The sequence below is a fragment of the Mus pahari genome, chromosome 8 (genome assembly GCF_900095145.1).
Source record: "Mus pahari chromosome 8, PAHARI_EIJ_v1.1, whole genome shotgun sequence".
Classification (NCBI taxonomy): Eukaryota; Metazoa; Chordata; class Mammalia; order Rodentia; family Muridae; genus Mus; species Mus pahari.
Genome location: NC_034597.1, coordinates 43,468,694 through 43,494,925, shown reverse-complemented (window position 1 = coordinate 43,494,925; position 26,232 = coordinate 43,468,694). Strand labels below are relative to the sequence as shown.

The window sequence follows — 26,232 nt, the reverse complement described above, 5'->3', positions numbered from 1 at the left end:
GCCTCTGCCTCCCAAGTGCTGGGATTAAAGGCCTGCGCCACCAGGCCCGGCTCCAGAGTAAGTTTTTAAAGTTGCAATGCATGGGCAATGAGAGCAGAGAAGCTAAAGTGCAGACAGATGTCTGTCATCAAACACATGAGATGGAGATGTGATACCAACGAAGTGCTGGAAACCTTAAACGTTTATGATATCAGTCTACAATTACTATAGTTGGTCTAGCCCATTTTTTAATAAATCACGCAATGTGACACTTACACATTAAAAATTCCAGAATAGGAAGGCTATTACAAAAAACAAGACCCTTTTTAAAAATATAAATAAATTTCATAAAATACTGGATATTTTACAGTTTAAAATCATTTTTTCAAGAAAATCTCATTCAGGTAAAATGAAGTCTTTGTTTAGCAGGCAACAGGGATTAACTTTTGTCCTCCTTAAAGCATGCCTATGAGCTTGGGCGAGCCACCGCTGTGTTACTTCTTACCATAGTCAAGCCCCCACTCAGGAGCCCCCCGCCCTGCTCCATCAAGCCATGGGTCATGCCCACAGGCATGTCCAATGTCTGGACCCCGTATTGAGCTGAAAAGCTGCCATCCTGTGAAGAGGAGGGGTCTGCCAGGTCATCAAAGTGGCCAACCACATCTGAGACAGCCAGTGAGGGGTCAGAGTCCAAGGAGATAGGTGGGATTTCAAATTCCTCATCGCCCAGGCTTGGTGTATGGAATGTCTGTATGGAAAAAATGGGAAAAGAATTAGTAGGAAGAGTAACAAGGTTCCATAGAACTCGGTTTACAAATAAACCTCTTTTTAACCTTTAAATCTGTGGCCATGTGACATACCTGAGAATCCAACCCCACTCACAATGGTCACTTATTTTTTTCTTTTCAACCTTTACTATCTTTATCTTAAATTATTTCTCCTGTTCTAGTCAAGTCTTTCAACACAAACAAGGAAACAGTCTATGATGCCTAATCTCCATCACAGATACTAATAGACACCAGTTATTTCACAGAGGTTACGCCTGAATCTTTAGACCACAGAATTTGCTGTTCACGAACCAATCATACTTTGTTGTTTTAGGTTCATCTGGAGCAAATCCTAAAAGATAATGCCATGGAAAACTTACCTACCTCTAAAATATTTACACTGAAGAGTTTCTTAGGACCTCACCATTTCAGAAATTTCAGTATTAGTGACACAATTCTGAGAGTACATGATCTGGGGACCAAGTAATAAAAAAAAGGATGGATGATAGCTACAAAGTTGAGGCCAGTAGTCTCACATAGCAAGACCCTGTCTAAAAAACTAAAAAGTAAACCAAGGAGGAAAGATTAGTACACCATTCAGTCCTTTCTAGGTTTTGGGTTTGTTCCACACCCTATCTCCTTTTTCTCTCCTCTCTCTCCTTTCTTTCTTTCTTTCTTTCTTTCTTCCATTTATTTATTTATTTTTGTTTTGTTTTGTTTTGTTTTTGAGATAAGGTTTCTTGGCTATCTCAGAACTCACTTTGTATACTAGGCTGTCTTCAAACCCAGAGATCCTCCAGCCTCTGCCTCCCTAGTACTGGGATTAAAACGTGCACCATCAAATAAATAAATAAATAAATAAATAAAATAAAATAAAATAAAAAAATAAAAAGACCCCCCGGGGGGGCGCAGTGGTGGTGCACACCTTTGATCCCAGCACTTGGGGGGCAGAGGCAGGTGGACTTCTGAATTCGAGGCCAGCCTGGTCTACTACAGAGTGAGTTCCAGGACAGCCAGGACTATACAGAAAAACCATCTCGAAAAACCAAAAAAAAAAAAAAAAAAAAAAAAAAAAAAAAAAAAAGTGCACCATCGCACCCAGCTTCTTTTAAAGACCCTGTCTCAAATGACAAGCTTTTTACTGCTGGACATATAATCACACCCAACTTCAGTCTTATTTCGAGCAGGGTCACTATTCACACAACTAACAGCAATATCTAACCTAAGGTATATTTGACAGTTTCCTCGAGTCACTAAAAAACTAAAATAGAAGCATCTAGAGCAAAAAAATGTTATAAGTAGCCGGGCGTGGTGGCGCACGCCTTTAATCCCAGCACTCGGGAGCCAGAGGCCAGCCTGGTCTACAAAGTGAGTTCCAGGACAGCCAGGGCTATACAGAGAAATCCTGTCTCGAAAAACAAAACAAAACAAAAAAATGTTATAAGTAATAAGCAAGAGGCTTTGTAAAGAAAGAGCTATGGCTCCTCTCGGCTCAGGGCCTTGAGCAGGTTTTCCTAATCTATTGAAATGGAGATTACTGCCTGAACAATTATGCACACTCATCTCAGCAGCAAGAGACTGAGCCAGGAAGGTAGGTGAGTTCCTGTTCAGGCTGTGCTGTACGGTTTGTTTCAGGCACCCTGTGAAATACCCTATCTCAAGAAAACAAAAACAAGCTGGGTGTGGCAGCACATACCTTTAGTCTAGCCTTCTAGAGGCAATGCACTTAGTCTAAATGTTCCCAGACTCTGGGCTTTGAGGGAAAAGCCAGTTTGAGGATTATGTTTATAAGAAAGGATACCAAGGAGCTAGTGAGATGGCTCACTGGGTAAGGTGCATACTACCAAGCCTACAACCTAAGTTCAATCCTTGGCCCCTTGAGGGAGAGGGAGAGGGAGAAAGAGGGTGAGTGAGAGAGAGAGAGAGAGAGAGAGAGAGAGAGAGAGAGAGAGAGAGAGAGAGAGAGAGAGAGAGAGCGCGCGCTCACTTTAGGACATGTGAACATAGTAAGTAAATAAAATAAAATGCAATTGAAAATAAAAATAAAGATTGCTTAGATACTGATTGAAGGAGAGGCAGAAGAGATGACTCAGCAGTTAAGAACATTTGTTGCTCTCCAAAAGGCCGCAGGCTCAGTTTTCAGCACCCACTCTGCTCACAACTATCTTTAACTCTTGCTCCAGGGGTCAAATGCCTCTGTCCTCCGCATGCACACATAGACACACAAAACATGAAAACTGGCATTCCTCCCCTCTTCTCCTATCCCCTGTGCTTCTCTGTCCTCTTCCCTTTGTCCAGAGGTTCAATTCAGAATCTCCCACATACTAAGCAAAAACTCTAAAAATGACCCATATACCAGCCACCCATTATTTAAAAAAACAGTTTTATCAGAGCTGGAGAGATGCCTCAGTGGTTTAGAGCACTGGCTGCTCTTCCAGAGGACCTAGGTTCCATTCCCAGTACCCACATGGTGGCTCACAAACGTGTATAAATCGCTTGCCCTCTTCTGACCTCCCGGGCACCAGACATGTGGTGCACAGACATAGGTGCAGGCACAACACCCATACACATAAAATCTCTCCAGCCCCTATAATGATGTATTTGATACAAAGAAGTTCTTAACTTGAACACAGTCCATTTTTTCTATTAATTTATGGCGAATACTCCATAAGGGCAGCTATTTTCTTTTTGACAATACAAAAACAAAACAAAACAAAATAAAAACCAAGCAAACTTGAAAAATGACTGTTCTTCAAAAAGAATTGCTTTAAAAAGTTATCTGTGATGGCTCAAAATAAGGCTAGAAACAAGACCCATACATTCACTAACATGAACGTTAAAAGCCAGGCGTGGTGGCATATATTTTAATCCCAGAACTCAGGAAGCAGAGGCAAATGAAGACCAGCCCAGTTGCACAGCAAGTTTGCCAAGACTACACAGTGAAACCATTCCTCTCAAACAAAAACATAAGGTTTAAAACTTCACTGAGAGGCAGGAACAAATAGGTGTAGACGTTGTAAGTAACAAGGACAGAGTCAAGGCCTAAAGGAAGCTACTGAGATGGAGCTTAAAGCTCAGCTGAATGCTCCCTCCTCGAAATAGCAACGCCAGGAGCCACAACAGAACAGGAACAAAGGGCAGAAGGAAGCCTGGAAAGTCTTCCCTTTTTCTGTTAATGCTGGGTCAAGAGTCCAGCACACAGTAGGCCAGTGCTTCCCTACCTAGTCCCTGGATGTCAAAAGTGCCATCCCGGGCTGGAGAGATGGCTCAGCGGTTAAGAGCACTGGCTGCTCTTCCGGAGGTCCTGAGTTCAAATCCCAGCAACCACATGATGGCTCACAACCATCTATAATGAGATCTGATGCCCTCTTCTGGTGTGTCTGAAGATAGCTACAGTGTACTTACATATAATAAATAAATAAATCTTTAAAAAAACCAAAAAGTGCCATCCCTCATGCGGTAAGCTTTTGATCAACGTCATAAACCAGACTGGTAGGAAAATTTTGAAAGCTGTATTTTTTTTCCTTTTTCGGAGACATGGCCTCTCTATGTAATTTTGGAATTTAAAGAGATACACAATGGGGGGGGGGTGCGGGCTGGAGAGATGGCTCAGCAGTTAAGAGCACTGACTATTCTTCCAGAGGTCCTGAGTTCAATTCTCAGCAACTACATGGTGGCTCACAACCATCTGTAATGAGATCTGACGCCCTTTTCTGGTGTGTCTCTCTGAAGAGCTTGACAGTGTATTCGCATAAATAAATAAATCTATCTTAACAACAACAACAAAAAAGACACATGACTCTGTCTCCCAAATGTTGGGATTAAGATTAAAGATGTGTACCACTACACCCAACCTTGTGTTTACTTTTAAAATGCACTTTCCTATAAATAAGGACAATGTGACTTACTGCACTCCAAACAATGAAATCAGACCATGGAGACTTCTTAGATGGAACTCGGAATAAAATCACCAAGTGCAAGATTTCATTTCCTTCCTAATTTTGCCACTCATTTGAGTCATACCTCCCTTTGCTTAGGAGACTATCCAATAATACTAAGTTAACAATAAACCAGCAACCAGGAGTGCTAGAGTACGCCTTTAATCACAGGAGAGAGCTCTGTTCTGAATGGGAAGAACTCTTTACTGGAAAGGCAGAGGCAGGTGGATTTCTTTGAGTTTGAGGTCAGCCTGGCCTACATAGTGAGCTGCAGGACAGCCAGAGCTATGTGAGACCGTCTTTTATTTAAAACAAAACAAAACAAAACGAAAAAGAAAAGCAAACTAGCAATCACTCGTTGTCAATCATCTCTCAACCATAACAATGTTCCCACACAATAAACCAACACAACAGCAATGGACAACTACTTTTGGTGCAAACAACTGTGCAAATGAATTCACAGCACTTTGAGGGGTAGTATATAATCCTCAAAAGATGGACCAAGGATCAAGTTCTCAAAAAATGGAAATATTTCATACACTGCACCTTTGACTTTTGCTTGCCCAAGTAAGTGTTATGCTTTATAGTAGGAAAATCTGTCAACCAAAAGTTTTCCTTAATATCTTAGAGCAGTGGCTCTCAACGTTCCTAATGGTACATGGACCCTTTATTATAGTTGCTCATAATATGGTAACCCCCAACCATAAAAATATTTTCGCTGCTATTTCATAAATATAAGCTTGCTACTGTTATGAATCATAAAGTAAGTATCTGTTTTGGCATGGTCGTAGGCGACCCCTGTTGAAGGCCTGAAAACATCCAACAACCATTATTTCTACTTCACACCATCTTTAAAAAGCAAAACAAAACAAACCCTATTATTATAGATAGTCCTTTGACAACTGGAATCCAAAGGTGACATAATCAGTCTGTGATCGCTGGGAAGCAGGTGCACTCTACACCTTTTATGTTCTCTGGCAGCTATTTCTTTCCCTATGTCCTTCCTTAGCAAAGCAAACAGAAGCCACGACAGTAGGAGGAGCCACTTTTATCAGAGAAGGCATTTCAAATGACAGAGACCCCCCTACAGAGTTCAAAAATTAAAACTGACCGAAGTTAATCCCTGCTAGATAAACAACTTTCTTTATCTCGATTTCTTTACTGAAAAAAATTTTTTTCTTTCTTGCTGTCTCCCAAGATTGTTAGTTATTTCACCCCCAAACAAGGAACAATTCCTTTCGTTCTTCCTATTCAGAACAGAAACTCCTTAAACAGGCCGTCTCTTCAGCATCCTGGTTTCCTCATGACAGCCGCTTTCGGTTCTTCCCCCCCTCCACAGTCCTTAGCGGTGCTCGAAGCCTCGGCCACTGTCCTCTCCAGCTCCCGCCAGCCCCCGCGCTCACCCCCACCGTCCTTCCCCCAACCGCTGCCTAGGCCCTCCGGCGCCCCAACATCAGCAGCTTTTGCTCACCTCGGCCCCTGACAGGAAAGGGTGCGAGGGCCCAGTGATCGTCAAGTAATTGTCATTTCCTCCGGGAAACTGTAAACCAAAAGAAAGCCGCGGTGAATAAGTGAGCGGAGCAGAGGCGTGCTGAGACCCCAGCCCTCCCAGCCTTCCCGAGCCCCCCCTGGCTCCTCGCGGCCCTGCATTCCCGCTTCTGCTTCCACTAGTCGGCCGCGAACCCGCATCAACCCCCCAGACTCGGCGCCCACCTCCATCTTCACAGCACCACTACCAGCGACTCAGCGTCTCCGCGTCCGCATCGCTCCCACCGCCCCCACTAGGTTCCGAGCGCGTCACTTCCTCAAGGAGAAAGCGTCGCTCTCCGATGATTGGACCGAGTCAGGGACGCAACCAGTCGCGATCCCAGCTGCCCGAAGGGTCGCTGTCGCCCCCTGGAGCTTGGTGGGATAATGGCATGTAGACGAGCACGGGGTGGCCCTAGAGGCGACGTGCGGTACAGCGGATCCAGCGAAGATTTCTGGGGAGAGCAATAGAGATGCAGCTTGAGCTAGAAGGGCCGGAGCGGAGGCAAATAAGGAGATCCGTAGATTGAGTGGCTAGAGAGGTCGGAGGTAAGTGGCTGTAGAAATCAGGAGGACCCGGAACACAGACGCCTCGGGACCATGACTTACGCTTATCTCTTCAAGTACATCATCATAGGAGACACAGGTAACCCGCCGACGGACCGCCTTCGGGGCTGGGGCGGGGATCCTACCTTCAAAATCGGCTTGGGGGCGGGGCGGGGCGAGCGGAGTTGAGTGGAGGGGGCGGGGCGAGCTCCGGGGGCGGGGCTCTGCCGCTGCCTTAGACCCTGTGCCCCGCCTGGTAGCCTGCGGCTTCCCGGGTGACCCTGTTCTCTCGCAGGTGTGGGGAAGTCATGTCTCCTCCTTCAGTTTACCGACAAGCGCTTCCAGCCCGTGCACGACCTCACAATAGGTAAGCTTAGCCCCTCGTTCCAGAACAGCTGAAAGCTAGCTGGCAGAACTGCTAAAGGAGAAAGTTAACTGTCTCAGTATTCTAAATAAAAAGTTCCTTCTCACTGCCTTAGTCTGAAGTCATGGTATATGAAAAACGATAAAAGCTGGTAACTGGAGGATAAATAATTGAAAGGTAACTTTAGAGATGGATGTAAGATACTAGTTGCCGTAGGGTTTTTTTTTTTTCTTTCTTCAAATGCAACTTGTAGGTTTATGGAAAAATCCCACGGAAACATGACTGCTTATTAAACATCTCATCTGTAGTTTATAATTAACTATCAGCCTCACATGTTTTTCAAAGTAAACACCAACATATGATTCTTTTATTAAGTCTGGAGAGGTAAAAACCAATGTATGGACATTCCAGTTCTTCCTCCACAGACACCTCCTATAACCTCTTCACCTTCTCTTTTAGATGTAAATAGCCTCAGATTCACTATATAACCCACACTGGACACAAACTCCCTGAGATCCTCGTGCATTAGCCTCCAAGTACTGTGGTTGCAGGCATGCACCATCTCTTGGGTTTTCTTTCTTTCTTTCTTTCTTTCTTTCTTTCTTTCTTTCTTTCTTTCTTTCTTTCTTCTTCTTCTTCTTCTTCTTCTTCTTCTTCTTCTTCCACCATCTCTTGGGTTTTCTTTCTTTCTTTCTTTCTTCTTCTTCTTCTTCTTCTTCTTCTTCTTCTTCTTCTTCTTCTTCTTCTTCTTCTTCTTCTTCTTTCTTCTTCTTCTGTTCTCTGTGTAGCCCTGGCTGTCCTGGAACTAACTCTGTAGACCAAGCTGGCCTCGACCTCAGAAATCTGCCTGCCTCTGTCTCCCGAGTGCTGGGATTAAAGACGTGTGCCACCACTGCCTGGCCTCACGGACTTTCTTAATAAGTTTGTTTTTGCACTGAGACTGGCTTTGAACTTCATGGGTAACCTGACAATGATTTTGAATAAGACTTGATCTTCCTAAATGCTGGGATTAGATATGCACTACTATACTCAACCTATTTTCTAGTTTCTTACTCATTGAAATTACATTTTTATTTTTCTGAGAGAAAGAAAAGTTGACAGTGATTTTTTTTCAAAAAATATCTTTTGATTTTTGTCAAGGTAATAGGTATTCAGAGCAGGTATTTCATACAGCGTCTTATAATAAAAATATTTATATAGAGAGTATAACTAGGATGACTGAATCAGTACTATATCATACTTGAAAGCAAGCTAGATTAGTAATCTGTCTTGGAAGTATGAATTACTCATGCTATGTGCAAAATACTATTTTGAAAATAGAAAAGGGGATAAATTGTCTGCTTATGATGCAGTGGGGTTTTTTGTTTTGTTTTTTGTTTTTTGCTTTTGTTTTTTTGAAATATTGTCCTTGAAAGAGATGAATTTTGCCCTGAAATAGAAAAATGCCAAAAGCTGTATCGTTTTCACACTGCTTTGAGAGAGGCCGTTTATTACCAGTGCACTCTGGGGGTTATTGGTGGTTGAAGGCATTTGTCCTTGAAGACCTGTTTCTTAGGCAGCTTCTTCAATTGCAAATGAAAACAGTTCTAGAGTTGCAGTTTAAGAAGTGCTGCTTCATACACAGAACTAGTCAGTACTCTGAGACACTGTCACGAAATGCTTTCAATGGGCTGGAGAGCTGATTCAGCAGTTAAGAGCACTGACTGCTCTCCCAAGAACAAGGGTTCAGTTCCCAGCACCCATCATCATCTATCACACAAGTTCCAGGGGATCCTTTGCTGTCTTCTGGCCTCCACAGGTACCAGGCACATACGTCACACATACTTGCCATGCAGGCAAGACGCTCACATTTATAAAATTAAATAAGTCTAAAAAAAAAATACTTTCAAACAGTTCAGAAATTCTTTTAAAAAATTGCAGAATTAAATATTACCTAGTCAGATTTCGGTGTAAGCTAACATTCCTTTTTTTTTTTTTTTTTTTTTAAGATTTATTTATTATATCTTAAGTACACTGTAGCTGACTTCAGACACACCAGAAGAGGGCATCAGATTTCATTACGGGTGGTTGTGAGCCACCATGTGGTTGCTGGGATTTGAACTCAGGACTTTTGGAAGAGCAGTCAGTGCTCTTAACCGCTGAGCCATCTCTCCAGCCCCATAAGCTAACATTCCTAAGAATTTATTCATCTTAGTTTTGTTTGTCCTAGAATTGTTATGTTCATTTTCTAGAAATTTTTTTTTCTGTGAATTGTAGCTTTGCAGTTCATTTGATGGAACATTTTCCTATAGTGGCTACTCTTTTTTTTTTTTTTTTTTTTTTTGAGATGAGTTTTTCTGTATAGCCCTAGCTGTCCTAGATCTTGCTTTGTAGCGAGTACACATTCTTCAGATGTTATTTGCAAATCGTTACAGTAACTGCAGTGCCACTTTTCTTAAGGCTAGTTCTTAAGAAGATCTAGATAGAGTCTCTGTCATTATAAGGCCTTAAAACAAATCAACTCGTTATATAATAAATCAAACTTAGTTTATTACCAGAAATTGTAAAACCAGATCTAGGGAAAGAACTAGCTTTGGCAACACATGTGGGTTTTTTCCCCCCTCAGATCTTAAAAAAAATTTTTTTTGTATATATATGTGTATGTATTTGCACATGTGTGTACAGGTGCCTACAAGGGCTAGAGATCGTTGACCCCTCTGCAGCAGGAGTTACAGGTAGTTGTGAGCCACTGGACAAGGGTGTTAGGAACCAAACTGTTCTGCTCCAAGACCAAGTGCTCTCAACCACTGACCATATCTCCAGCCCTCAGCCCCCTGTGGTCTTAATATAGCAAATGTCATCCTGACTATAAAATCAAAACAGTAAGACTACTTATATTTATTTTATCTGAATTAGCTTGGTTCCCTTATCTACATCTGAATATTCTCCTTAAGTCATTATCACTTAGAATCCACTTGTTTTTTGTTTTGGTTTGTTTTTGTTTTGTTTTGTTTTGGTGAAAGGGATTAAACCCAGTGAGTTATGTTCTAAGCAATTACACTATCGCTGAGTTATACCTGTAGCTGTTGGGTAACCTCAGGCCAACCCTGAACTTGCTATATAAGTGATGATGACCTTGAACTTCTGAGCCTAATGCTACTGCCTTTACCTTGTGAGACCTGGGATTGCATCACTGCCATACGCAGTTAAGGGGTTCTGGGGCATGTGTGTGGACGTGCACGTGCATGAGTGTGCAGGTGCCTGTAGGGCCCAGAAGAGGGTATTGGAGTCCTTGGAGTTGGGGTTACAGGCAGTTATGAACTATCTGATAAGGGTGATGGAGACCCAATTGCAGTCCAAGAAGCACATAATGCTTTGCTTCAGTGCTGAGCCATCTCTGCATTCCCGTGCCCAGTTTTATATGGTTCTGGGAATTGAATCCAGGGCTTCTGGGCAAGCACTGTATCAAATGAGCTACATGTCCAGTCTGTGGGTTTTTAATTCTAGAAAAGAAACTAAAAGGAATACAAATTCAATTGGAGCAATAGCCACTATTGGACTGAATGTCAGTGAGTGAAGACAAAGGGCTCAGTATTATATATTGGGGAAAGTATGAGGCTGTAGATGAACGAACGTGTATGTGTTCATTACAGTCATTCGTTCTCTTGACCTTCACTGACAGGTGTGGAGTTTGGAGCACGTATGGTCAACATTGATGGAAAACAAATTAAACTGCAAATCTGGGATACGGTAAGAGAAGGCAAAACAGTTTAGTACCAGACCAAGGCCCAGTTATAACAGTAACAGCTAATGCAGCCATGTGGAATGCTAGACACCTGTAGTTTTAAAACTGTAGGAGCCAGGCATGGTGGTGCATGCCTTTAATCCCAGCACTGGGGAGGCAGAGGCAGAGGCAGGCGGATTTCTGAGTTCCAGGATAGCCTGATCTACAAAGTGAGTTCCAGGACAGCCAGGGCTATACGGAGAAACCCTGTCTTGAAAAACCAAAAAAGAAACGAACAAACAACAAAACTGTAGGATGAGGCAAGAAGTCTAAGGAAGGTGAAGCCAGGAGGGAATACATACTGAGATATTCAGGTCAAAAAACAAAGCGGCATACCTTTTTTATTTGAAATGATTTGACTCTCGAGTAGAGGCAGGTAGATATCTAAGACCAGCCTGGTCTACAAAGTGAGTTCCAGGACAGCCCAGGCTATACAGAGAAACCCAGTCTTGAAAAAACATAGCAAACTAAAAAAAAAAAGACTCAACTAATACAGTAAAAAATAAAAAACAATAAAAGTTTATGTGGCCAGAAGTGATAGTTCTCTTACATAAGGCCCATTTCTGTGTCACCTCGTTGCTATTCTGCCAGAAGAGCCCACTGTTAATGATTTAGTGTGGATTCTTTCAGACTTCTGTGCACCGAAATTCCTAAATAATAAAATTTGTCAGCCAGGCAGTGGTGGCACATGCCTTTAATCCCAGCACTGAAGAGACAGAGTCAGGCAGATATCTGTGTGTTATTTTTTTGTAGGCCAGACTAGCCTACCAAGTGAGTTCCAGGCCAGCCAGGCTACAGAATAAGACCTGCCTACATTAAATAAAATGAATAAATAAATAAATAGGTAGATATAGAGGGATAGATAGGTAGGTAGGTAGATGGGTAGATATGTACACAGACAGATGCAAGTTAATGGTAGAGGTTTTTTGTTGTTTTTAATTTAAAAAAATGTATATATTGCCTATGTGTTTGATAGTGTGTGCATGTGACCTGGTGCAAGTGGAAGTCAGATGACAGCTTTGTGGAGTGATTGTCTTTCCATCTTTCCAAGAAAGGGTCCCAAAGACCAAGCTCAGGTTGTCAGGTTTGCATGACAAGTTCTTTGCTTACCGAGACATCTTGCCAGCCCAAGATTTTTGTCTCCATTAATATTAATATGTATAGAATTGTGATATAGCTGTGTTGTTTGTATAGTAGTTTTGATATTTTGGAGACGTTTTCCATCAGTAAATACAGATCTGACTCAGTCATTTCAGCAACCGCACAGTCACGGGATGTATGTACCATGTATTTATTTTAGCCGGCCTCCATTGCCTTGATGGACACTGGTTTTGTTTTTAGTTTTCAACCATTGCACAGCTTCTTTAAACATTCTAATTTATTATAATTTTATACAAACATTTGAGAATTTCTGTGGACTATTTGCCCAGAGATGAGAACTGAAGGTAAAAGTTGCCTATGTTGTAAATTTTAATCAATGAAGTTTGGCATGATGTAGTGAAGCTTGGCCTAATCTCAATGTATTGCTTTTGTGTGCAATATTTTATGGCCATGTTGCTGGCTTTTTCTTTTTGTGTTTAAGTGCTGACATGAGCAATGGGGTATACTATGACAGAGCAGATATAAAGTTCTACAGAGTTCGTAGTGGACAAAGGCGCTTTTCAAACCTTAAACATGTTTCTAGAATTACCAGAATTATTAATTTCTAGAAATTTCCAGAATTTCTAGTAATTGTAGAACTATCAGAATCCTAACAGGCTAAGGAGTTGTATGATGCCAACAGAGGTGTGTGTGTGTGGGGGGGGGGGGAATAAAGTCACTGTAAGTTAGTCACATTTACCCCAGTTTAGATGTTTCTGTGCTATGAAGCACTAAGGCCCTGCATTTACATTACAGCTCTGTTGTGTGCTTTTTGGTTAGTTATTGAACTTGCCCCTTTAAACTTTTTATTTTTTCCATTTTTGAAGGAGAATAATATCAGTCTACTTTAGGGCCACTAAGAGAATTAAATGAGATAATATATGTAGGGCCACTAAGAGAATTAAATGAGATAATATATGTGATTGTCTGTTATTTTTCATGATCCACTGCTAGGGGGAAAAAATTAGTTTAAAATGTAGTTGTAGAGGCTGGAGAGATGGCTCGGTTCTGACGAGCACTTGGTGCTCTTATGGAGGACCTGAGTTTGATCCCCAGGACCCATATGGTGGTTCATAACCATCCATTTCTTCAGTTCCAGGGGATCCAGTACTACCTTCTGAGCACCATAGATACCAGACATACACATGGTGTTCATCAAGCATGCAGGCAAAACACTGATGCGCATGAGATAAAATTCAAACAAGCATTGCAATGTTACTATAGTGTCAGCGCTCTTACCAGTTGGTGGTATACTATAAACCCATTTATGTTCCCATGTTGCTGTTGTAGTTTTCCTGGTTATAGAATAAGGATGGCTTTCATTTCCTGGGTTTTATGAGGAGAAATTACTCCAAAAATGTGAAAAGTTTTCTAACAGGATGATTAAACACACAAAGTATTTTGGGTGGCTTTCTGCTTTGTTGTTTTGTTTTGTTTTGTTTTCAGACAGGGTCTTCCTCTGTAGCCCAGACTGACATCAAACTTGGGGTTCTTTGGCTTCAGTGTCCTGTGTACCAAAGATGCTAGATGAGTACTAGTGGTAGAAGCTGGCACCAGCACACCAGGCTGTGACTGTGTGTGTGTTTGTGTGTGTGTTTGTGTGTGTGTGTGTGTGTGTGTGTGTGTGTGTATGTGTATGTGTGTGTATGCGCGCGGGTGTGTGCATGTGTGTGTCAGGTGCCCACATAGGCCACAAAAGTGCATTGGATCCCATGGACCTGGAGTTACACGAATTTGTGAACCCAGTGTAGGTACTAGGTTTGATCTTCCAGCCTCTGATAGAGCAGTAAGCACTCATAGTACCTGAGCCATCTCATCAGCCCAGTGTTTTTATTTAAATATTAAATAACACCTGGGGTTCCATTAAACAAAAATAAGATAAAGGAACTATTATGTTAAGAAAACAAAAATAGAGACTGGAGAGATGGCTCAGCAGTTAAGAGCACTGACTGCTCATCCAGAGGTCCTGAGTTCAATTCCCAGCAACCACATGGTGGCTCACAATCATCTGTAATGGGATCCAATGCCGCCTTCTGGTGTGTCTGAAGACAGCTACAGTGTACTTGTATAAATAAAATAAATAAATCTTTAGAAAGAATAAAAGGAAGAGTAGTGTATGGGGGGAATTAATTGCTTAGTTATACATAAAGCAATATTTTGGTTCCATCAGAAATGAGATAAGATTATGAACAAATTTCTTTTTCTTCTTTCCTTTTTTTTTCTTTTTCTTTTTCTTCTTTTGGTTTTTCAAGATAAGTTTTTCTGTGTAGCCCTAGCTGTCTTGGAACTCACTCTGTACACCAACCTGGCCTCAAACTCACAGAGATGTGCCTGCCTCTGCCTCCTGAGTGCTGGGATTAAAGATGAGCACCACCACCACATGGCTGAACAAGGTTCTTTTAAAGAGAACTATTCTAGGTCCTGGACATCATTCCCTATTCCTTCAGCAAGGAATGTCCAGATATTCTTGCTGTTACCAGAGAAATGCCAGGGGTTACTCAACATAAGCTCACTTGCTTATATCTGGTTTTCCACGTTGTTGTATTGGAATGCGCTTTCCATTGGATAGGGTATTGGCATTCTAAAATAATTTTCTTTTTTTACAGATAAATAAGAACAGAAAAAAATAATATAGTGTATTTGGTATCATATTTGGGATTAAGTTTCCAGCCCTGTTTCCCATTTTAGGGGTATTGGGAAATAAATGTGTGTGAAGGTTGTTGGTGTCATGCTATTAGCAATTGGATGTCTGGGACCAGGGGATAATGAAGATCTAACAGTCTGATGCACAATCTCATAAGAAGTAGTAATTGACCCATGTGACCTCTCAGTCATGTTCTTACTGAAAAATAGTCTACGTGTGCTCCTCCCTGGACAGGCACTTTCTTTTCCTTAGATGATGATGATAATGATGGCGGCGGCGGCGGTGGTGGTGGTGGTGGTAGTGATTGTGGTGGTGGTGGTGGTGGTAATGGTGGTTGTGGTAGTGGTAGTGGTGTTGGTGGTGGTGATTTTTTTAACTCTAGCACAAGTTCTTTCTTTAGTTAAATTCTTTGTTTTAGGGTGGCATGTGAGCAAGTCACTTCTCTGGAAATAACCTAGTTTTACCGGAATTTTTTGTTGCCATGTTGATGGTAAAGGCTGGACAAGAGTCCTTCCGTTCTATCACCCGTTCCTACTACAGGGGAGCAGCTGGAGCCCTGCTGGTGTATGACATCACGAGGTGAGCTGGCTGGCACGCGGGAGGGTTCTTGCCCGACTTCCCTGAAGCTAGCCTCTGCCAGGGACATGGAGTAGGGCAGCTGCCTTTTGCACACATGTAATCACCCTTTCTCATGCATTTGGAGCAACTTTGGCTTTTTGAACCCAGCTCCTGACCAGCATTCTAAATTATTGTGCTGCAGACGCGAAACCTTCAACCACCTGACCTCATGGTTAGAGGATGCCCGCCAGCACTCCAGTTCCAACATGGTTATAATGCTGATTGGGAACAAGAGGTAAATTCCTGTCTTTATAAATGCTACCTACCAGGAGGCAGCAAACTTTCTCTGTACATACTGAGTTTCTTTTCATTCTGCTCCGTTTTGTTTTGTTTTGGAAACCAGGTCTCTCCGAAGTAGCCTTAGAGGGCCTGGAACTCACTTTGTAGCCCAGAACATGCTGTCAATTCTCCTGCCTCTTCCTCTCAAAGGCTGGAATTGTAGACATGTGCCATCTAATTGACATTGAATTTCTTTTTCTTTTTCTTTCTTTCTTTCTTTCTTTTTTTTTTTTTTTTTTTTTTTTTTTTTTTTTTTTTTTTTGAGAGAGAGAAGGTTTCTCTGTGTAGCCTTGGCTGTCCTGGAACTCACTCTGTAGAACTCAGCCTTGATCTCAAAAATCTGCCTGCTTCTGCCTTCCAAGTGCTGGGATTAAAGGCATGTGCCACCACTGCCCGGCTAATAAGTCTGAAAAGAAAAGAAAAAAGAAAAGAAGGCAAGGCAAGGCAAGGCAGGTCACAGTGGAAGGGGATTTGGAGTTATCTGGTTCTTCCTGGTGCTCCTGGGGCTACCGGCCTTCACATGTAGCAAAGGAGCCAGGGCTAGAGGCTCACCAGTGCTCTCCCGCTTGGCACTACAGTACTGCAGGTTCACTTCAGTGTGCCTTGCAATGTAGTTGCAGCATGTTTTAAGACTTACTTTTCAGGATTGTGGTGTGCACTGTTGCCACATTTCCATTCATCTCTCTCTCTGGACGCTCAGGCTGCTGCCAGTTTGCAGCTACTGTGACTGATATTGTCATGAACATGGGAACAAAGCTATGTCTGTTCCGTTCTCACCTCCGAGTTCCTTTGGCTACATCAGCAGCAGGGTCCCCAGATCCCATGGACACTGTTTCATTTTTGAGGAACCACTGCAGGACTTTGCACTGCAGCAGTAAGGACCATGCTGCGCTCCTCCCAGCAGCTCACAAGGGCTCCAGTCTACAGTTTTGGCAACACTTTGTTGTTCTAGTTTCAGAAAAAAAAATTGTATTTATAGGACAAAAGAAAGTCCTGGCTTAGATTTAATGCAGTGGTACATATATGCACTGTGTGGCAGAGGTGGGAGGTTCACAAGTTTGAGACTAGCCTGGGTTATATAGTGAGTTCTAAGCCAGATTGCCCTTTATATCAAAACCCTGTCAGGTCACTGAGATGGTTTGGTGGGTGGAGGGGCCTGCCACCAACCATGACAACCTGAGTTTAGTCCCTTGGCCCTATATGGTAAAAGCAGAGAACTGGCTGCTGAGGGTTGACCTAAGAGCTCCACATGTACGGCATGATGCAGATGTTGTGCATGTGTGGGGAGAGAGAGAGAGAGAGAGAGAGAGAGAGAGAGAGAGAACATAAATAAACAAACAAATAAGTGTATTAAAAAAATCAAATCAATAAACCAGACATCACCATGTAATCCCAAAAGTTGGGAGGTGGAGGCAGATGAATTAGGGTTTTTGTTTGTTTGTTTGTTTCGAGACAGGGTTTCTCTGCATAGCCCTGGCTGTCCTGGAACTCACTCTGTAGACCAGGCTGGCCTCAAACTCAGAAATCCGCCTGCCTCTGCCTTCCAAGTGCTGGGATTAAAGGCATGCGCCACCACGCCCGGCTGAATTAGGGTTTTAAAGCCATCTTTGGATATATAGAGAGATGGGGATTAGCCTGGGCTAGATGAACCCAAAACCAGGCTGGAGAGGTGGCTCATGGGGTGAAAATTTCTTTATCCTCTTCCTAAGGATCTTAGTTCTGTCCCAGCATCCTTGCCAGATGGGTCGCCATTGCCTGATCTCCACCCTCTTCTGGCCTCTTTGTGGGTATCCACACAAGTGGCATACATAAACAAATGCATATACATACTTTTTTAAAAAAAAAAAGATTTATTTATTATATGTAAGTACACTGTAGCTGTCTTCATACTCTCCAGAAAAGGGTGTGAGATCTTGTTACAGATGTATGAGCTACCATGTGGTTGCTGGGATTTGAACTCAGGACCTTCGGAAGAGCAGTCGGGTGCTCTTACCCACTGAGCCACCTCACCAGCCCCATACACATACTTTTAAAAAACACCGTAAAGATGAAATAATTAGCGCTGAGTAGCATAGTTTGAGTTGTTGAGATAGTTCAGTAGGTAATGGCACTTGCTGCCAAGCTTGGTGACCTAAAGTTTGACCTGGATCATACATGTAAAGAGAACCAACCTTGCCACATGTTGCCTTTTAACCTCTACATATATGCCAAGTCACATGTATACCCACACAGGTAACACATACACACACAACAAACAAAACAAGTAAATAATTAATAAAATGTGTTGAAACTATCAGGCTTCTTTGGACACAGTCTCAGGTGTTGCAGGCTGGCCTTGAACACACTAGCTGAGGGTAGCCTGGGTCCTCTAACCCTACTGCCTTTATCTTCTAAGTGCTAGGATTATTAAGGGCAAGCTCCACACACCTGAGCTTGAACTGAGACTGAACTCCAGTTCTTTGTACGTGTTAGTCAAGCTGAGATTAAAGGCATGCTTCACCACACTTGGCATGGGGCATTTTCTTAATGATTGATGAGGGAGGGCCCAGTCCCTTTGTGGGTGGTGCCATCCCTGGGCTGGTGGTCCTAGGTTCTATAACAAGGCAGTCTGAAGAAGCCCTGAGGAGCAACCCAGTAAGCCTCACCCCTCCATGGCCTGTGCATCAGCTCCTGCCTCCAGGTTCCTGCCTTGATAAGGAGTCCTAACTTCCTTTGATGATGAACTGTGATGTGGAAGCTTAAGCTGGGACTGGAGAGATGACTCAGTGGTTGAGAGCACTGACTATTCTTCCTAAGGTGCTGAGTAAAATTCCCAGCAACTACATGGTGGCTCACAACCATCTGTAATGGGATCTGATGCCCTCTTCTGGTGTGTCTGAAGACAGCTACAGTGTACTCGTATACATGAAATGAATAAACCTTTAAAAACAAAAAAAGCTTAAGCTGGATAAACCTTTCTTCCCCAAATTGCTTTTGGTCATAGTATTTCATCACAGCAATAGTTACTCTGACTGACACAATAAACAACAAAAACTGCTACTGCTGCTGCTACTGCTACTACTACTACTACTACTATACAACTATACTACTTTCTTCCTCCTCCTGCTCTTCCTCTACCTCCTTCTTCTAAATGATTAAAAGGCTAGAATCTTCTGGGCAGGGGTTCCCAGCACTCAGGAGGTAGAGGCAGGTGAATCCTTGAGTGTGAAGCCAACTTGGTTTATAGTGTAAGTTCCTGGACAACCAGGGCTATACAAAGAGACCCTGTCTCAACAAAACAAAACAAAACAAAACAAAACAAAACAAAACAAAGCAAAACACAAAAATCCCATTTGAAAATAAAAGCCAGGGAGCTGGGGAGATAGCTTAGTGGCTAAAAGCACTGGCTGCTCTTCCAGAGGTCCTAAGTTCAATTCCNAGCAACCACATGGTGGCTCACAACTATCTGTAATGGGATCTGATGCCCTCTTCTGGTGTGTCTAAAGATAGCGACAGTGTACCCATATATATTAAATAAATAAATCTTTTATTTTTTTATTATTTATTTTTTTTGTTTTTCAAGACAGGGTTTCTCTGTATAGCCCTGGCTGTTCTAGAACTCACTCTGTAGACCAGGCTGGCCTCGAAATCAGAAATCTGCCTGCCTCTGCCTCACAAGTGCTGGGATTAAAGGTGTGCGCCACCACTGCCCGGCTAATAAGTCTGAAAAGAAAAGAAAAAAGAAAAGAAGGCAAGGCAAGGCAAGGCAGGTCAATCTTATTGTTTTCACCATTTTTTGTTTTAATTCTCTTCTGTATTATAGCTTCACCCCAGTTCCCCTTTGCAGAACTCCCAGTCCCCACCACCACCATTCCATCCACTCCTCTGTTTCTCTTCAGAGTGCAGGTCTCCTGTGGATATCCACTAAACTTGCCATGTCCAGCTAAAAGACTAGGACAAGAGAGTGTCATGTAGGATCTACACGTTTCAAGGATCAATTGGCGGTTTTAAACTGCTCTGGGATCCTTTTAGATCTATGGTTACCACCTTCTCTTGAATCTTTCAAGTGTCCTCCCTAATTAATCTCTTACAGTGATCTAGAATCTCGAAGGGATGTGAAGAGAGAGGAAGGAGAGGCCTTTGCTCGTGAGCACGGTCTTATATTCATGGAAACATCAGCCAAGACAGCCTGCAATGTCGAAGAGGTATTGTTACAGAAGTGGGGAGTGTCTCAGAGGTGACACTGCTGCTGTCCTGTTCTTCAGAACCCAGTTCTCCATGGGACATGGGTAAACAAGAATGTACTGTGGTCAGAGTGATCCTCCCAAGGGAATTGTCCCATTCTCTTTCACCCTAATTCCTAAGGTTTTCCTTTTACCTTGGATAAAATTAATTGGTACATATGGATTCGACCCCACTGTTATTTACAAATCCCTTTACTTGGGAATCTGACAGAAGCTATCCTCATTGTGATAACCAGGTGTTGACTGTATTGTCTGGCTGAGTGTATTTGTTTTATTTGCATGGCTGCTAACAATGACCTAGAAATATCAGTCTCTGTAACCATAGGATCACCTTTTTCTATCTGTACTCAATGTGTTTTATTATGGTGGTGGGTTTGTTTCTTCAGATGTGGTTATGCTCTGTAGCTCAGTCGACCCCAGAACTTGCTGTGTAGGGCAAGCTGGCCTCAAACTTGCAATACTCCTGCTTTAGTTCCTGGAGTATTGGGCTGACAGGTATGCATCACCTTATCTATTCAATGGTGTTTACAAGTACATTTGTGGAAATAACGTTGTGGGGGGGCACAGGAGGGGCTGTTGACACAGGGTTTCTCTTCTTAGCCCTGATTGTCCTGGAACTCAACTCTGTAACCAGACTGGCTTTGAACTCAGAGCTCCACTTGCCTCTACCTCCCTAGTACTGGGATTAAAGGGGTAGACCCCCACCACCTGGCTGGGATTATCTTTTTTGGGCTGGTTTTTGTTGTTGTTGCTGCTGCTGCTGCTGCTGCTGCTGTTTTTATTATGGATTTTACTATGTAACCTTGGCTGGCCTAGACCTTGCTATGTAGACCACAGTGGTCTTGAACTCAGAGGTCTGCCTGCCTCCGCCTCCCGAGTGCTGGGATTAAAGGCATGCGCCACCACCGTTTCTAGCTGGAATTCTCTGTATTACTCCTCTCTACTGTTTTTATTAATTATGCTCAGGTTTTATTTAGTCCGTTTGAGATTGAGTGTTTCTGGGTAGCCCTGGCTGGTCTGGAAGTCACTGTGTAGATCAGGCTGGCCTCGGGCATGTGAGCTCCTTACCTCTACCTCCTCAGTGCTGAGGTCACTGGAGTGGAACTACCACACCCAGATTCTTTTTTTTTTTTTTTTTTTAAATTTATTTATTGTTATATGTAAGTACACTGTAGCTGTCTTCAGACACACCAGAAGAGGGCATCGGATCTCATTGTGGATGGTTGTAAGCCACCATGTGGTTGCTGGGATTTGATCTCAGGACCTTCAGAAGAGCAGTCAGTGCTCTTACCCTCTGAGCCATCTCACCAGCCCCCCCATACCCAGATTCTTAATTCATCTTATGAATCCAATTAAAAATATTTGTATTTCAGGCTGGTGAGATGGCTCAGCGGGTAAAAGCACTGACTGACTGCTCTTCTGAAGGTCCTGAGATCAAATCCCAGCAACCACATGGTGGCTCACAACCACCCATAATGAAATCTAACGCCCTCTTCTGGTGCGTCTGAAGACAGCAACAGTCAACAGTGTACTTAATCTATAGTAATAAATAAATCTTTAAAAAATATATTTGTATTTCTCTCATCTCTCTATGTAAATTTAAGACTGATAAATGATTTCTGTCTCCTCCAGGCCTACATTAATACAGCCAAAGAAATATACAGGAAGATCCAGCAAGGTTTATTTGATGTCCACAATGAGGTGAGAAAGGTTTGGGGTTAGAACCGGCGGTTATCTTGATAGACACTCTCTAGAATGTCAGCGTTCCTGCCTGATGTCACAGTAATCACGGGTGTTTTAAGTGCAGGTATCTAAGAACCCAGCATTACCTTCTGTTTTCTCTCAGTCTGAACCCCATACATATTGTTGGAAGAGATAAGTCACTGGTTTACAGACTTACATAATATGAGAGTTTTTCTCCTTGACCTCAGTTTTTTACTATTGTAGAATGAGAGAGAGAGAGAGACAGACAGAGACAGAGAGACAGAGAGAAACAGAGAGACAGGGAGAGAGAGGAGGGGAAGTTCTGAGACAAAATAAAGAATTATATGCTAATTTGTTTGCCACTTCTACTCTTTTGCTTTGCTTAGTCTTTAAAAAAGATAATTTTTTCTCATGTATGTTGTATGTGATGAGCATGTGTATATATGCATGTTTATATGTGTGTTGGCAACAGTGCGGGCGTTCATCTGGAAGCAGCAGGAGTCTCATCACTGTTCACCTTACGTGCCGAGGCAGGGTTGCTCTGGGGGCTCCCTGTATCTTTGCTTCCCATCACTGTTCACCTTACGTGCTGAGGCAGGGTTGCTCGGGGGCTCCCTGTATCTTTGCTTCCAAGGACTGGGATTGCAAGTGAGGTACCGTGCCCGTCTGCCTCCTGTCGGGTTTCTAGGGATCTAATTATGGTCGTTGTGCTTATGCGGCAAGTACTTCTGCTGAGTGCCCCCTCCGTCACGCCTGAATTCTGTAGACAGCTCTGAAATCTGTGTGCAGCAGTCACCTTGAAGCAAGCCAACTCCACCCTCGTCAGCTGGCTCTCCTCATAACCAGCCATCTCACTCTTTCAACAGTTTAGCTAGAGGACACAATTCTTAGAATTAACTAAAGGGTTCTCCTGTATCGCAGTCCTTCCTTCGCATTTTCTTCAGCTCTGATGCAGGAATTGCTGTCTTTCTCTTTCACAGGCAAATGGCATCAAGATTGGGCCCCAGCAGTCAATTACCTCATCAGTAGGACCGTGTTCCTCTCAGCAGAACGCTTCTGACATAGGGCCTGACTCTGGCTGCTGCTGAACACCGGGCCTGAGTGAGCTCTTTGTCTTTCCTCTCCGGGAACAGCTTCAGATCAATCAGCGTAACGAAAGAGGTCCTCGTTGCTTAGGCTGAGAGCAGCCTCTTTTCAGTGTGCGATGTTTCACCCTTCCACTTAAAACATGAGGAGAAAATTGGGCCCTTTCCAACCTGTCCTCCTTTAGGGCCATGAGCATTCCTCGTAGATTCCGGCTCTGTCACCCTCTAGTTTCTAAAATGTTAGAATCAAAGTTGGTTGTTACAGTAGTTAAACAGCAAACAACGGTTAAACTGTCAACATCTGTTTGCTAGGTGTTATGGCACATGCCCATAATTCCAGCACTCAGGACTTTTGGCAAAAGGATTGCCAGGAGTCTTGGAGTCAGTCTGGGCTACAGAAGTTTCCCTAGGCCATCTGTCTAAAAAAGCCAAAAAGAAAAGAGAGAAAGGAATAAATACATGTGTCTGTTTCTCACCCAATTTTTAGTAGCTAAGGTGAAGGATATTCTGATTGAACACTTAGAATTAAGGATCTGAATAGCCTCTGGATGATAGGTCTATACATAGTAATTTCATTGCATTTATTTCCTTGCCTTGGAAACCTGTGTGTCATATAATAAGAGTTCTTGTAGAAGCGTGTGCCTCTGCACTGTCTTGTTGCTAGTTCCTTTTTATTTATTGTGTGTGTACAACCTTGAGCATTATTCCTTAGGAGCCCAGCTCGTGGGCCCCGCATCTCTAGAGTGCCATGCTTAGGTGAGGCTTACTGGCTTTTCCCATTGCTGGTTCTTTTCCTTAACTACAGAACGTAGAGAGCAGTTGAGTGGGTACCGGACCTGTCGCCACACACCCTTACCTAAGAAAACATTAATTGTTCATTTGGCTTAAAGGACCAGTTCCAGCATTACATTTTCTTTTACCAAATTGCTCTCTCTACTGTTACACACACACACACAGACACACATGTGAGCACATGCACATGCCCTGGAGATTAAGATAGGTTCTTAAACATGCTAGGTAAGTGCTGAACCACTGAGCTGTACCCTCAGGAGCTTCTCTTCTACTTTTTGTTTTGAGACAAGTTGCCAAGGCTGGCCTTGAACTTGCAGGCCTTAAACTTGGGATCCTGAGGCTTCAGACTCCCAGGTGGCTGTGCATTCTCCCTTACCAGATCTATTAGACGTTTACTCTAATCACGCTAATTGGTTACTGAAATGACATATTTATCCCAACTTCTGTACCTTTGCACATACTCTACCCTCTTACCCTCTACTAACATTACACTGACACTCTTTTCCTTAAGGAAATCCTCACTGACTGACCTAGCGAGCCCTAAGCAGTTGTTAACACAATACTTCTTAGCATTCCTATGTTATCCATATGTATATTTATTTGTATGTGTTTCACGTTGTAAATATTTTTTGTAGTGGGTTTTTTGGGAGGGTGAGGGGGGAGCGTCTGTCTCATATAAGCTGTAAGCTCTCTGAGAGCAGGTTCCTGTCATCCCAGTCCATCCCACTGTTCCCTTACCTGTGCAACTCACCATCTGGAATTAAGTGACATGCTTTAAAACTTAAGACTTTAGAAGAAACAAAAGGCCTTAGAGTCGTCTCTATGTAATTGTATCCTGGTTTCCCCACCTCCTTATCCTGGTTTCTCATTGTTCCTCTGCCCTGCCTCCCTGTAACTGCCTCCATTCTGTGTAGCCTACAGGAAGAATGCCTGTTACCAAGACTCAGATAAGTAGGGACTTTTTTTTACCCATTCCTTAGACTCTGTGTCTGTCAGCCCCATTTGCCTCTGCTGCACACTCCTGGCTGGCATCCCCTCCTGGGACACTTGCTGTCTTTTTTACTTGTCTCGTTTCTTTCACAGCACTGAGGTCTCACCAAATTTTCTAATTTTTATTGTTAATGACCGTTTTACTATTAAATATATGCATGATCCAGGCTACTTTTATTTCATGTGTCATTTCTGATTATACCCTGAGTGTAAATGGATACCATCCTCCTAGAATATTGCACCAAAGATAATTCCTTCTTAGAAGTGGTTTTATTGTGACTTCTGTTCCTTACAGTAGCAGTGAAGCTAACATTACACCATGGGAAGTGAGAAGGCATTTGGGCACGGAGGGGATTATGCTTCTGGTCTTTGGGTTTTAACCCTACCTCATTCCACAAAGGTTTAGTGGTTGCTGAATTTATATATTCAGGCACAAAACTGAGTATATATTTTAGTATTTTTCCTTTTTCCTTCTTCTCTTCCTCTTTTCTTTTCTCTCTTCCTTTCTTTTTAAGTCTGACGAGGTAGCTCAGGCTATCCTAGAACTCCTGACCGTCCTGTGTTAGCCTCCTGAGTACTGAACATGCCAACACACCCATCAGTGTTACAGTTTTTGTTGAAAAGTTCTTTACTGTTCAGGTTTTTCTAGCAATTCACAAGCGTTAGAGAATTGGCTGAAGACAGTATTTTACCTACAGCCATTACTCTTGGAGTGATGAAAGGGAACTATCCTGACTTTTTTTTTTTTTTTTTGGAACATAAAAACACAATCCTCACATCTAATATTATATTTTATATATTTTATAACCTTCCATACTTGATATTTTTGTCATTTTGAAAAGAAACAAAAAACCTGCGGCTATACATTCATGACCTAAGTCATGTGATCATGAATTAATACAGAAACATCTCCCACCCCAATGTGCTGAATGGTAATTATAAGATATTTTGGGTGTCAATTGGCTTTTGAAATCATGAACACTGAAAATCATATCATTTACAGCAACAAATCAGTGTAATTAGCAGAAATCATTGGATCAGACACTCTCCCCCTTCCTACAATGCTTATAATGACTTCCTTTGTTGGTGGGTCTTACATTCTGTACCAGAAAATAACCAGAAGGATAATAGTCTCTTATTATAGAAACCATTAATAATTAAGATTATACCTCTTTGCATTTACACATAAACACATTATTCTGGTAAATCTGAACAAATGTATACAGTGGTATTTAGAGCAAGGGAAGAATTTGACCAACAGATTTTGTTCAGTATAGTCATAGCTTCTCATAAAATATTGACACAACACCCCTCCCCTTTGGTTTTGTTGCTGTTTTGTTTTTCAAGACAGGGTTTCTCTGTGGAGGCCTGGCTGTCCTGGAACTTGCTTTATAGACCAGGCTAGCCTTGACCTCAGAGATCTACCTGTCTCTGGCCCCCAACTGCTGGAGTTAAAGGTGTGGACACAATTATGTTACTGCTTGGAAAATTATTTTAATCATTGAAATGGCTCTTTAAAAAATGTATTTTAAAGATTCTTTTGAGGGGTGAGAGAGATGGATTCGGTGCTGAGCATGTACTGGTTATGCAGAGGACCAGAGTTCAGTTCCTTGCCGCATATGTGGGCCGGCTCATAGCCCACTGTAATTCCAGTCCCAAGGGAAACCCACATCTCTGCTCTCTGCCCCCCACCAGTGCTCATGCACATACATATACACAAAATTAAAAATATAATAGGGGGCTGGTGAGATGGCTCAGTGGGTAAGAGCACCTGACTGCTCTTCTGAAGGTCCAGAGTTCAAATCCCATCCCAGCAACCACATGGTGGCTCACAACCATTTGTAACAAGATCTGATTCCCTCTTCTGGAGTAT

The 26,232-nt window shown here is 42.6% G+C and overlaps 2 protein-coding genes across 2 annotated transcripts in view; one reads left to right on the top strand and one right to left on the bottom strand.

Annotated features, from left to right (window-relative positions):
* The window catches only part of Tox4 (TOX high mobility group box family member 4), a 16,774-nt gene extending 10,207 nt beyond the window's left edge, over positions 1-6,567 (bottom strand). Inside the window, exons 1-3 of the mRNA XM_021202937.2 lie at positions 6,398-6,567; positions 6,156-6,224; positions 485-727 (exon numbers count right to left, since the gene is read on the bottom strand). Of these exons, the coding sequence (XP_021058596.1) occupies positions 485-727; positions 6,156-6,224; positions 6,398-6,403 (318 nt within the window). The 5' untranslated portion in view covers positions 6,404-6,567. The remainder of the gene's footprint in view (positions 1-484; positions 728-6,155; positions 6,225-6,397) is intronic.
* Positions 6,509-24,536, top strand: Rab2b (RAB2B, member RAS oncogene family). Its single transcript, XM_021202938.1, has 8 exons — positions 6,509-6,857; positions 7,053-7,124; positions 10,783-10,850; positions 15,165-15,247; positions 15,429-15,521; positions 19,638-19,749; positions 21,421-21,489; positions 22,473-24,536. Exons 1-8 carry the CDS (start codon positions 6,812-6,814, stop codon positions 22,578-22,580), a joined length of 651 nt encoding a protein of 216 aa, XP_021058597.1. The 5' UTR covers positions 6,509-6,811; the 3' UTR covers positions 22,581-24,536.
* The last annotated feature ends 1,696 nt before the right edge of the window (positions 24,537-26,232 follow it).

What these genes read in the sequence shown, in the direction of transcription:
- Rab2b (XM_021202938.1), top strand. Translation starts at nt 6,812, where the DNA reads ATGACTTACGCTTATCTCTTCAAGTACATCATCATAGGAGACACAG. An exon ending in AACTGCAAATCTGGGATACG is followed by an intron (nt 10,851 to 15,164) that starts GTAAGAGAAGGC and finishes TTGATGGTAAAG; the next exon opens with GCTGGACAAGAGTCCTTCCG. An exon ending in CTGGTGTATGACATCACGAG is followed by an intron (nt 15,248 to 15,428) that starts GTGAGCTGGCTG and finishes ATTGTGCTGCAG; the next exon opens with ACGCGAAACCTTCAACCACC.